This window comes from Pistacia vera, unplaced genomic scaffold (assembly GCF_008641045.1).
Source record: "Pistacia vera cultivar Batoury unplaced genomic scaffold, PisVer_v2 Contig164, whole genome shotgun sequence".
NCBI lineage: Eukaryota > Viridiplantae > Streptophyta > Magnoliopsida > Sapindales > Anacardiaceae > Pistacia > Pistacia vera.
Genome location: NW_022195726.1, coordinates 25,441 through 38,862, shown reverse-complemented (window position 1 = coordinate 38,862; position 13,422 = coordinate 25,441). Strand labels below are relative to the sequence as shown.

Genomic DNA, 13,422 nt, shown 5'->3' with positions numbered 1-13,422 from the left:
GCACCTAATCAACAAGAGAAGCAAAACCAAAAAAAAAAAAAAAAAAAAAAAAAAAAAAAAAATCAAAGAACAATGCTCTGATTTTTTTTTTTTTTTTTTGTTGAAGACAACCTAACTCGTCATCCAACCTCCATTACTTACTTATAACACAAACGTAATCCTCATAACTTAGTCTTCAAATCTCTAGCTTGACTATCATATGTATTTGATACACAGCGTCAATTTATTCTTAAATGTTTCTTTTTTGGTTGACTACTGTGTCTATGTACCACAGGAATCATTGAGCAGTTCTCTTCATCTTGTCAGCTATTCAACCATTTGCATTTTGTTCTGACTGAGTTCTGGATTATTTATGCAGCACTTAACGATGTTAATTGTCACCCTCTGAAGCTCTCAGTTAAAGGCTTTTAATGAGTTTCATCGTCTTTCTCCGTCAGTTTGATGGCAAAATAGTTTCCTGTGCCACACATAACTCCAGGAATGTGGGCAATTTTGTAGACCTGCGTGGCCTTGTGATTGTTTGGAGCAATGGGTGGGCCCAGTGTTATTTCCGGTTTCAATGACCACCTGTCCCTGGCTATGCGTACCACAAGAAAAGAGGTATTTAGGATCATTTAACCTTCAGCTATACTTGACTTTTCCTCTATTTGTTGAATCACTGAATTTTGCTTTACATAGAAATTTACATATCATCTGTGCATGTTGTATATCTGTTGACTGAGATTATTGATTAAAATCCTGATTATTTGTTTAAGTCATTGGTTAGGTATTTGGATAACGATGGAACATCCTCGTTCTCTGTTGTTACTCCAAAACAGTGAAATAAAAGAAAATGTAAAGTGTGAGGATAATTGATGAGTTTTGACACTCTCATTGTCTCTATGGTAGGAGGGTAATGAGATTTTGTCTTTATATTTATAGTACCAGAAAAGAAATCGACTTGGAGAATCCATGAGAAAAAAGATAGAGAAATTGGTGATTGAAACTATGAGATGGGAAGATTAAGATAGCTATAGACTTGTACTTGAAACTTGTAAATTAAAGAGACTTTTTAATTACTTGTACATGATTCATAATCTGTCTTACCCCTCAGTTCTGCCGTACTCATTGCCTTCACTAAAGTATGAGATAAGATTTGTTCACTCTGTCACATTAGTCCTAGCTATTTGTGTGTTAGATGAGACGAGCTATATATGCAACTAATGCAGGCAGGCGCTGACCTTGCTAGCAACATATTAGTTAGTAGTAATTCTAATAAAGTTTCACTAGATATGTATAGCAATCTCCCTCGATAAATTAATTGTTTATTGCCCAGCATTTTGCTTTTGTTTATCTACAAAATTAATCGGAAAACCATTCATGGATGAGAGGTATATAAATGCAGGAAGGAAAAACTAGAAGCAAACCACTCAATAATGGCACAAATTTAATGAGTCTGGAGGAAGAGGTAATGGGTATGGGATACTAAGGCAGAGAAGAGAAGAGAACATTGAGAGAAGCAGGAGAGGAAAGAAAGAACAAAAAAGCTTATTGTTATTACAGATGATAAAAACCTAATTGAAGTATCCATTTCAGGTAGTCCTTTAATATCTCAATTCCATAATCTGGTTTTATTTTTTTATTTTTGTTGTTTATACTGATTGGTTAAAAGCTGTTGATGGCACTTCATCTGGACTTCATTATACATTTCTTCCATAAAATTTTGGTTCACTATAAATTGGATTTCTTATTATACATGAGATGATATTTTCTAATTGATCTTAGTACTTAAAGTTACGAAGATGCTTCCTTCTTTGACGTAGTTTTTAAGTATCATGATTTCATATAGAATGAATTGATGTTTATTTCTTTGATTTTTTATTTTAATTCTTGTGTGCTGTTAATAATTGTGTTTATGCATCAGCTTGTTGCCAAAGAGGCTATGTTGCATTAATGATGATTTGCATCTTTGATGACTTGGAATTCCGGAAGATGAAATCCTATGTTATTATGGGTATGACATGTAAGTATGTGTTGTGATAATTTGAACAGAAAAAATCTGTAGGGCCAAAGCAGTTAAAGATGGTCAATGTAGTCCAGATTCGAGAGGCATTTTTTGCTATAAATAATCTTTAGATTATATTACTTGTCAATATGAGATCAAGATTTATAGGAGTTGGGTAGGAAATATGAAATGGGATATTACATCTCAATCCTTTATACATATAACCAACATGAGAAGCAAAAATGAGGAAACTAAACAACAGAGGCTAAAAATCCCTACTTTTCTTTTTTTGACAACCATAGCTTGTCATCAAAATCAAATATATACTTTATAAACAGAAACTCAATACACAACCCATTCTTAAAGTCTAACTTGTCTATAATACATATGATTGATACAGGCTTCAAACTTATTCTTTTTTTTTTTTTTTTTTTTTGTTTTTTTCCCTCTTTTTCTATGTACCACCGGAATCACTGAGCAGCTGTCTCCATATTGTCAACTACTTGATCATTTGCAATTTGTTCAGACTGAGTTCTTTGATTATTTTTGTACGACTTGGGATGCTCTTCTTTGGTCACCTTCTGAAGCTCGTTGTTGTAGGCCTTTCATGAGTTTCATCGTCTTTCTCTGGCAGTTTCACTGCAGAATAGCTTCCTGCACCACACAGCGCTCCAAGGATGGGAGCTATTAAGTAGACCCATATGGCCTTGTAATTGTTTGCCGCAATGGCTGGACCCAGTGTTCTTACCGGATTCATTGAACCGCCAGTCGAAGGTCTGCGACGTAACAGAAGAAAAGAGTTTTCAAAAGATCTTAAGATCATAGTAATAATTTTCACTCGACTTGTTGAATAATTGAATTTTGATGTATACAGAAATCAGATGATTTATTGAAGGATTGTCAATTCATCTCTAACATATATCCCATATCTTGGTCCTTTTGCATTGGAAGTGTGCTTTTATATTCTCAGATGATTTTTGCCTATTATTTTGTCAAACTTTGTTGTCTGTTCTAGCTTTTGTAAGGATCAAACATCCCCATCAGTTACAGTATGTTTGCCGCGTGAGTTTGGATAAACTATTGCATTAATTTTCACCATTTTCATTCATTGGATCTAAATAATGGTCCCGAAAGAAGTCTTTTAGTCAATGGCGGTGTCAGAAGCCTTTTTGACGTAAAAAAGTACTTAAATGACTTTCCACAGAAAACACTCGCTTAATAGTTTATTTAAAAACAATTTTATAATCAAGAAAAACGTTTTTCATTGTTTGAAAAGGTTTTGATAGAAGTAGTAAAATTCTCAATAACAAAAGTCTCTTAAAATGAAGTGTGAATTTGACATACCCGGCTATGAGTATGTTAACAGTCACAGTAGCTCCCACAGCGATTCCTGCCAGCTCCCCAACCTGCATTCTCACAGTTTCAGAGACATCTTCACATTAGAAGATTCTGTTCGCATTATTCTTAATTTCATTTTCTCATCTAATTAACAACTAAATTATAAGAGATTTTACTAGCTAAACCCAGTCATAAAAACTTGAGGGTCAAACAATTTCAATTAATTTGAGGGTCAGAGGGCTATTGAGAGAGTAAAAAAGGTAGTTTTGAAAGTTTGGTGAGGCAAAATTCAGTAAAAAATTTGGTTCTAGGGGGATGTTGACAAGTTGCATCTCAGATAAATTAATGTCACTGGGATCAATTAAATATGTACCACATATTATTAATATCATTGGAAACGGAAACTTGCAGGGATGCCAATTTTCTTTTCTTGGATCTTGTCTCTTAAGTTTTGCATATAAAAAATTATGTATATAGAGAGAGACTCGTGTCTCTTGCATTATCCAGGGAAGGATTGTCTAGATTGGGAAGTGATTTTGAAAGCCATTAAAGAAAGAATGAAAGAAAGAAGAGGGTTAGAATATTAATAAATTGAAAGACATGCATGCACTTACAGCTCGAGTGTCGGTGGCCACAGCGGTGACGACAAACATGAGATTGAAGCTGATAATAAACTCCAAAGCAAAAGCTTTCCCGTAAGCAAATCCTTCTGCAGGCACTGTCACTCCCCCTCCCATGAAGGGATGAAATATCCCTTTCAGTGCAAATGATGCACATACTGATGCCGCTACTTGTGCTCCGATATACACCGGTACCTGCAATCATTGACAACGAATTAAAACTAATTTAGGTCTTCGGACATTTTTATATATGAAACCTGAAGTAATATAATTTATATATGTGCTTACGTTTTTCCATGGGAAGTGTTTTAAGGCAGCGAAGGCCACGGTGACACCGGGGTTGAGATGGGCTCCGGAAATGTGGCCGATGGATAATATGATGACCATGACGGCGAGACCGGTGGAGCCGGCGCAGCCGAGTAGGGTTTCCACCCCTTGTGTTTTTTGGTTCACAATGGCTGTGGCAGTCCCAGCAAACATGAGTATAAATGTGCCTATGAATTCTGCTCCTACCTGAAATTAATACACCAAAATGTTGAGCTAAAAGACTGATATCATAATAATGAGATAAAATTCTCGATATATCTGTTTCATTTAAGACTCAATTCGATGCTTTATATTATACCTTTCTTGCAAGAGAGACAGGAAGGGGAGCAGGTAATGAGATTGAGCAAGAGACTGAAGGGAGTCTCCCTTCTTCCAGGGTCCATTCTTCAACACTAAAGCACTTGCATGGACTTCTAAGAAGTGATTTCCTTCCAATTCCAAGGCCACCTCTCTCTCCTTTGAACCCACCAAAGAGTGGAGCACCAGGAGTGCCAGGTGTAGCTGGTGTTGAAGGAATTGAGGCAACATCCTCATTCTCCATTGTTGCACCAAATTAAAAGAGATAGAGAGAGAAGGAGCAGTTTAATTATGATAAGGGTTTGGTTTGGTACTCTCTTTGTCTGTATGTCGTAAGAGAAGTGTGAGATTTGTGTTTGCTATTTATAGTAGAAGCAAAGAGGTTGACTTAGAGAGAATCCCAAGAGATGAAAGAGAAAAAGAAAAAGAAGTAAGTGGTTGAAATTGTGAGATGAGAAAAAGATTTAGGTAGCTACTTTAGAAGTAGAGGGTGTGGGTGGGACATTGCAGGAAGACTTGAGAGTACTACTTGTATTATTTGAAACTTGTAAATTTAAAGAAACATTTTAGTTAAATGAAACATGATTCATCATCATCCATCTGTCTTTGTCTTTCTCAAATCTCAGTTCTCTTTAATACACACATTTTATTGCCTTCTTTCACTCCATTATCATCGACTGAAGATTAAGTCCACTCTGTCAGACTTTGTGCATGTTTTTGAGAGATAGAGAGAGGTAACCACCACTCGGTGACTTTGAAGGTGAAAGAGTAAAAATAGGTTTTATGATCTTCTGAGTTCGAGTTCTCATAGGTCTTAATAGGGGTGATCACTGAGAAACTTACCTAATCGTTAACTTCAGGATCCCAATAGATTTGTTGAGGTGTGTGCAAGCTAACACAAACACCTCTGATCACCAAAAGAGAGAGAGAGAGAGAGAGAGAGAGAGGTGCAATTATGCAATTTCTTAATTAATTTCTTGAACAACAAAATGTATAAGAAATATATATAGTATGTAGTATTTGGTATCTGGATCAAGATTCTCAGTTTATTACTGATAAAAAACTAGAAATGGGGGATTGAAAAAATAAACATGTTGTTTATTACAAGATCCTTTTATTAGTAAATATCCAATTGGGATGACGCCCATCTCCCTATAATATATTTTTACAAAAAAAATCTTGGAATTGGGTAAATTTTTTATTCATTATAGATGATGAATTTGACACTGGATATAACATTCTATTAAATGTTAACTAGCAGGCCTAAAAATGTGTGCGGATAAGTGACTGTGAGCAAGAAAGAAGGTCCTTTAATTATGTAAATGGAGAATTTCCTTGGAAGTGCAAACATCAGAAACGTTTATTATTTCACATTTGATAAGGTTTTAGCAGCAGCTTTGCTTACCTTTTTATTATCCGCTCTTACCCAGAATTTACATTGGCTGGTAAAGTGATTGCTTCTACTTAATTTAATTTGCTGTATCTCTGAATATGAATCCATGTATACATCTCTTTCTGTGTATCGTTGTTGGATACATTTTAAAAATGTTTTTTCATAGAAATGTTTTAAATGGAATGCATACTAATAAAATGTTTACACATGTACAATTAGCAAATGATTAATACTGTGCAACATTAATATAATTGGTGATGCAATTTTTTGCACTAACGAAAAGTATGTAAATCTTGTGAGAAAATCTATGCAAGGGGTTTTAATAAACCGGTATTCTAGTGTTTGACTAATATTAAAATGAGGAATAAATACAAAGAACAAAGAATTTTTAAAATGGTTCGGATGCAAAGTGTATATCTTACGTCCACTATTATTTTATTTTTTATATATTTTGCAAGTTCAAGCGACTTCAATTCAAAGAGAAGATGAGGCGGTTTTTTTAGCTAGAAAATAGTGTTTATAAAAGATCCTTTTACTAGGGTGAGAAACCCCTTTATATATTGTTGTCTCGTGGACTTATTGATGAAATAACCCTTATAAAGATGACACATCGCCTAAGGTGGTCTTGCACATAAAATAACCCTTTCATGAGGTGACACATGGTCTGACACAAATTGATGCTTACCAATGAAGTAACATTTGATAAACTTATAAGTGAAATAGTCGTTTAATGAAGCGACATGTAACCTGGTGACAGTGCATCCTTGGGACATATGACTTGAATTCATGCATGATGTATTTACCACACAACACTAATTAAATAGTGCATAATATACGTAGATTTTTAAATTGACTGCTTTAAGGAAGGCAAATATCCATAATGGAGTAATTAATAATGGTAATTAGGTGATACAAATATATTTCATATAATTCAGCAAAGAAATCTTTGACCCAAAAGGCTTAACTAGTATTAATTTCCACCACAGCTAATGTAGATGTTACAGTAGGTTTCTTCACACTAAAGAATTGAATAAAGAAAGTGGCTTTTCAAAAGTGCTTAGTTATATATTTGATTATTAATTAATTCAAGAACTTCTTTTTATCATAGTCAATTAATTTTTGCATCTATTTTTTGTATTTTACGTATCCTTAAAAGTTCAAAACATTTTATTCCATTTGGTAGGTGGAGATTATCAGATCAATTCCCTCCTCTATTTTTTTCCCCTTTTTCTTTCTTTATATATTCTTTTTTATTAATGTGCGACTGTAATTTAAAGTGGCTAAGCTTAATCATTTAATTTGGCCCCTTGTTATCCTTAATTAATACATGTATGATTATGATAGAATGGTTTCATAATATCACGTTAAAAAATTATTCATAAAAAGAAAAGAAGAATCAAGATGTGGATCCGAGAATCTTTGATAATGACCAATTAATATGCACTTTTATTAACAAAATCACCCACTAATTTTTGTTTAGTGTTCACATGGTAGTTGATTGATTAATTTATCAAATTAATAAATATGGTATAGTTTTCTCTGAAGATTCGAGACCCTTCAAAAGCAATGGTTTCATGAAATGGTGAACCCAACCAATTTGGAAACAAATTAGAATTATAAAAGTATTTTTTTTTTCTTTTTATATGTTACTTTTATTGAAAAACACAATAATCATTTGTGGTTATTCCATGGTAGCCTTTGGTAAAGTAAGTATGTTTTCCATTTCTCCGCAGTAAATAAAAGAGGACAAAAATGTTAAGTCTGGTTTTGGAATTAAGAAATCTGTTTCGCATATGTTTCTTGAATTTATATATTAGTCTTTTCTATATGGATATCTTGAAATTTTGAACGTGCAGATCAAAATTAAACGTTTAGTCACTCACTTTACAAACCTTAATATATATTTAGAGAATTCTCTAATGCAGACGTCCTGGAAATTTTAATATGCGAACTAAACGCTTACTTCATAAAGCTTACAATCAAGCGAGCGAATAGACGTTTACTTTTTGTCCGTTTGTTAAAAATTTCAAGAGTTCTGCATTGAAATATAACAACATTTTACTATAGAGTTAATCTCGCTGTCTCTTTTTTATTTTTATTCCTTTAATATAGTTTTATAGTTTTTGGTCCCATTTTTGAAATACTGACGTCCGCAAAAGAAAGAAAACTGTTTGAAAAATGCATCCATTATGAGATAATGCTTTTTTGTGATTGTAACGTGAGCTCTATTATCTGTCCCCGTAATTAACTAATTATATAAGAAAAAATGTTTGGGGTGCTTTGTCGGCATAATTAGTCATTAGTGTAACAAATTGTTATATATATAATCACATCTAAATTAAGGATTTTATAACTAACAATTTTGCATAATCTAATGTTAAGGTAGTGTTTTCCTGTTAAAATAGTTCCTATAAAATATCTAAAATATATATATTTTGTTTACAATAACTTTTAAGAGGTCTTGAATTCGATGTCTCTTCGGTTGTTAAATAGGGTAGTTACCAGAGCTTTTACCTAGTTGATAATTTCAAGTCTCAGTGAATTAGTGAGATCCCGCAGCTAACTCGAACATCTCTGTCATAAAAAAAAAAAAAAAAAAAAAAAAAAAAAAATTAACATGTGAAAACGCTTTTATGTTGTAAAAATCACTTGTAATAAGTTTCTTTTCCTCATTATGTAACGCGCAAAGTATAATTCAAAAATAACGCATGCATAATCATTAACTATGCATGTATAACAGATGGGATTGATGCTTTAATTATCTAAATTTATTCAATTTTTTATGGTTGATAAAATAACAGAGAGAACAATGAGTGATGAATAACTACATTTTTTGATAATGGAACATCAATCAAGATACAAGAACCATCAATTTAACTATTTCTGATAAAGAACAAACCTAAAAGAGTGTTAATTAAGGGAAAATATAAGCAGCGTACAAATTCTCCTTTCTAGTTGCGAAGAAAGTATGGCTTTTCTCTCTCTCTCTCTCTCTCTTTGACTCTCTTTTTACTTGTCTGGTTAGGATTATTTTTGTTATGCTAAAAATACACATTAGTGTCAGCCACCATCAATCGAGTTCAACGAGCACTTAATTAAAGATAAAGTGATATTAGCTGTCAAAAACTCAAACCGCCTTAAAAAATATTTTATATCAATCCTATCCCATTTATAATAAAGGATTAAGGAGTGATTTTCATGTATCAAGATAACTTTGCAAAAACATTTATATATTGACCTTAAAGTATAATAGACATCTCTCTTCGTGAAAATATGGACTAACTAGGCATATGAGAGCTAGACAACATTTGAGCTTTATTATTTTTTCTCTTTAAACAAAGTATTTCTTCATTTTTATACACGTTACAAGCAATATCAAAAAAATATCAGAGAATATAAAATCATAGTAGATGTATGATTCACTTTAAACATTCGAACCACTATAAAAATCTCTCTTGTCAATCTATTATTTATGTTTCTACAACCATATTATCTTAGCTCATAACCACTTCTCATGAATTATTCACGTGAATTTCTAAGAAGTTTAACATTTTGCCGTTGATGTCAAAATCAAGCATCAACAATTTCTTTTTTGTTTTGGAAAAAAAAATTGCTGCATCAATTCGATAATGGCAGCACGACATCCCTATGCTCGATTATACAGTGAATTGCTTTTAATTGTGTTCATTTATTATATTATACAGAATAAAGTTTTCAGTGCTAGAAGTATATGAATCATTCTTACCCTGACGCTGGTTTGCGTTTGCGATGGACTGGCAACGCTATTCTTTACATTGTAACCCAATGTGATGGTCACCTCTACACGATGTTTTCCTCTATGTCAAATAGTGTCGTAATTCCTCTAATGAAAATTAATCGATTCTATCACAAAAAAGTATCTCTTTTGCGAGTACTACTCTACGCTATACATCAACAGTTATAAATCTTTATTTTATTTATGTAAGTTATTAAGAAATTTAAGAGTTCTGCATGATGGAGACAAGGAGCTACGTTGGAATGAAGTGACTTGAAGAAAGAGTAAAATGATCTGTATGAGTATCCATAACGTATGGAGATAGAAACAAGAAACAAAAGTTTAAGATCCGATCGAAGACTTCTAAAAAAGTAGTGGGGTAACTGAAACCCTAAAGTCTCATTGTTCATCATGTTGTCTTTCACTAAGTGTGTGTCTGTGTGTGGATTGGTCAACTTCATCACGCTTCATGCTTAAAGTTTAAAGCCATTTATGTGTAATGGGGGCACCAATAGCTGGCTGAAGAGCACTGTGGATGATTCTAATTAGCTTTTCTCCCTCAACCTCATCTACATTACTTCTTCTGCTGTGAAATGTTCATGGTACGTCAGATTCTTTTGGTTTAGTTTCTTCTCCTAACTGAAGATCAGTTGACTTTGAAACTATAAGCCGACTCAGGAATTAATGTTAGGAGGGACAAGTAATTTAATATAATTCTAAGAAGACTAAGTGAATGGAATCAAATCTAAAAACGTTAACACAAGTATAGTCTGATCAAAACAAAAAACCAAGTAAAATTAATCAACTTTTTTTATAGCGGGGTCACCAGACCCCACTGGTCCCTTAAGAGGTTCCTCTCTTAACTCTCTATAGCAAGTGGTTCAAAATAAGAGAAGAATCCTGACGTTTTACTTCATTGATCTTCTTAACTATTGACTGGAAAAAAAAATTCAGAAGTCTTAGATAATTGGGAGATTTAATTAAGAGAAGAAGATATTTTGTAAGGGAATGTCAATTATCTCTTTTGTTCTTCCTTATTAATAGGATATTTGTAGAGTTGGTACGACTGAATAAAAAAAGCTCACGCTGTCAATTGCATGTTTTTTAGCTGTTTTGTTCATATGGTATTTTTAATCAAACTGAGACGTGAAGCCTCATCTACTTGAAACCATGAAAATCATGCTAGCTCGTGTAAATATATATAGCTGTTTCGTTTAACTTTCTAGAGAGAAGATTATCATTGATTGACAAATATTGCTGTTTTATTTTGTCTAAGTTTCTAGATGAAGATTGTTATGCCAAAATATATGCTGACATCATCACCACCAATTAGGACTCAATAGGCACTCAAAGACAAAATAACATTAGTTGTCAAACTCTAAACCATCTCAAGAAGATATTAGGGACACCTGCCTCAATTTTATTAAATTTAAGGATATGGATGAAAAAAGATCTTTACGAATCAAGACAGTTTGCAAAAATACTTATGACATTGAGCTGAAAAGAGTATAAATAAACAGCTCTCGTCCTCAAAGAGGAGGTTGGATACACACAAGCGTACAAAGAAAATAGAGAAGAAACTCTACTAGAAAGATTATTCTTGTAACCTAAGTGATTTTTCTCTTTGTGTGTTGCATCAACAATCAGAGAGAAAGTCATTAATGAAATCACAATGAACGTAGGATTTGCTTAACTGCATTTGAATCATTTGAAAACTTCTCTTATCAATTTTTATTTATGTTTCTTCAAACATATCTTATCATTGCATCATAAACACTCTCATAATCACCTCATGTGTAAATTCATAGCAATTTGAATGTGCTTATTTCGTTAGTATCAAAATCACGCATCAACAAATATTTATCATTGATTGACAAAGATCACATTCAGAATTAGCAAAATTCCTTGTGGGCAAACAGCAAATGAATAAAAAAATTTATTACTTGCATCAGTAGGATGGATAGTACTATACTACGAAATGAGTTTCATAGCCTATGTAAATTATTTACCTTCTTTGATCACAAACTAAATAATGGACTATACTAGTCAATTCTCATCATTTAACAATTCAATCAGTTCGGTTTTCATTAAACATAACAATAATGCTAGTCTCACAAACATCTCTCACTAACCCCATGTGGCAGCTCGCAATTGGCTTGCTCAGGCGGGACCCATGTGAGCAGATCAATTGCAAGCCGATACGTGGCATTTGTGAGAGAAAGTTAATGAGAAGTGTTTGTGAGTGTAGTGTTACTCTAAACATAATGGGTTAAGCAGTTTACAAAATCGAAAAATATCTTACAACTTATTCTAGTTATTTCATTGCAAAGTATTTGTCGTTTAAGCATACGTAGTAGTGAAACAAATATATATATTTTTTCCTTTTGAGGGTAAAAGAACAGGAGAATTATCTAATATGGTCTTTCGAGTTCGAGTCTCTACAGTTGCTAATAGGGGTGGCCACTAGAACTCTTACCCGACGCTCTTATCTGACTGATAGTTTTAGGGTCTTAGAAGATTAGTTGATGTACGAGTTGGCCCGAGCACTTACAGTCATCAAGAAAATATATATATAATTTGTCGCAAAACAATTTGTCTATGAATGTCAAAGTTCTTGCACTAGTGCAAGTTGTTAGTGTTTTTTGTCATTTTATGATTTTGTTTTGAGTCATACACTATATTTTCCTTTCTGCCAATGTGGGCACATTCTTTAAAGGTGATCACCTTACAAGTGTGAGCACTGTTGATTCTATGTGCTTACAATACATCTGACATATATTTTTCCTCAATCACATTACGCGCCTGTTTTGCTTTTTAGACAATATTATTCCTTGTTGATATTTTGTTTTGTGCCTTTCCACTTGTTCATTTTCTATTCGTTGTGTGAGAAAAAAGAATATTGCTTTTGTTTGTGGTCTCAAATTTCTTGTGTAAAAAGAAAAACACAAAAGTTTTACTTTATCTTTTTTGTCCCCAAACCTTAGTCACGTTGTTCTCTATATATTCATACTTTTCTAGTGTCTTCCTCAAGAAACCTATTTGCCTCTGATTCATCACTGAATATCCACTAAGGTTTTTGTATTGGTCTAAGGTTTCTCATATGATTTGGTAGGCTTAAAATTACCTTATCTTACGTTGTCTTTGTTGTGACGATTCTGGAACATGGTTCCATGTTGATGCTTGGATGTGTGCAAGCTATTATTCTGAAGTTGATTCTTCGCTATTGAAACTTGAGAGGAGCTCAAGTGCGACTTGGTGGTCTCGTGTGTGAAGCTTGCTATGATGGCTTGAAATTCAACTAAATAAGAGAACATTGATGTGTTGAAAACATGGAGTGTTTTGCAACTATGCTTTTCTTGTTTTGTACTTGAACTCATAAGTTTACATAGTGGATTTGCTTCTTTTAAACTTGGTCCCATGGATGTAAGCATGTTGTCGAACCATGTAAAAATGAGTGTGTTCTTTTCTCTGCTTTGATGGATGTTTCATTTATGCTTTGAACAATTCTTATGCATAATATGAGCAAGCAATCTATTCCACATAAGTTTTAATCACCTAATAACCCCTTTAAAACTTTCACACATAACAGTTTAATTCAACTTTCTACTGTCAAGATAGGACCAAATAAATTCTTATTTTTCACAAATTACAAATAAAACAAAGAACCTACATGCATAGTGACATTGTGGAGTTGGCATATCAACTGGGC

The 13,422-nt window shown here is 33.1% G+C and overlaps 1 protein-coding gene and 1 long non-coding RNA gene across 3 annotated transcripts; one reads left to right on the top strand and one right to left on the bottom strand.

Moving 5' to 3' along the window:
* The first annotated feature begins 583 nt into the window (after positions 1-583).
* LOC116125424 lies at positions 584-3,153 on the top strand. 2 transcript variants are annotated; one of them, XR_004127336.1, is made up of 3 exons: positions 584-600; positions 1,385-1,575; positions 2,619-3,153. It is a non-coding gene; the product is annotated as an uncharacterized LOC116125424 (long non-coding RNA). The 2 variants fall into 2 exon arrangements; XR_004127337.1 differs by lacking the exon at positions 2,619-3,153 and adding an exon at positions 2,466-2,601.
* Positions 2,362-4,810, bottom strand: LOC116125422 (aquaporin NIP6-1-like). Its single transcript, XM_031411156.1, has 5 exons — positions 4,568-4,810; positions 4,231-4,455; positions 3,937-4,137; positions 3,329-3,390; positions 2,362-2,760 (listed from the first exon to the last, which is right to left on the bottom strand). Exons 1-5 carry the CDS (start codon positions 4,808-4,810, stop codon positions 2,559-2,561), a joined length of 933 nt encoding a protein of 310 aa, XP_031267016.1. The 3' UTR covers positions 2,362-2,558.
* Between the last annotated feature and the right edge of the window lie 8,612 nt (positions 4,811-13,422).

What these genes read in the sequence shown, in the direction of transcription:
- LOC116125422 (XM_031411156.1), bottom strand. Translation starts at nt 4,810, where the DNA reads ATGGAGAATGAGGATGTTGCCTCAATTCCTTCAACACCAGCTACACCT. An exon ending in AACACTTCCCATGGAAAAAC is followed by an intron (nt 4,138 to 4,230) that starts GTAAGCACATAT and finishes CAATGATTGCAG; the next exon opens with GTACCGGTGTATATCGGAGC. An exon ending in GTTAACATACTCATAGCCGG is followed by an intron (nt 2,761 to 3,328) that starts GTATGTCAAATT and finishes GTTACGTCGCAG; the next exon opens with ACCTTCGACTGGCGGTTCAA.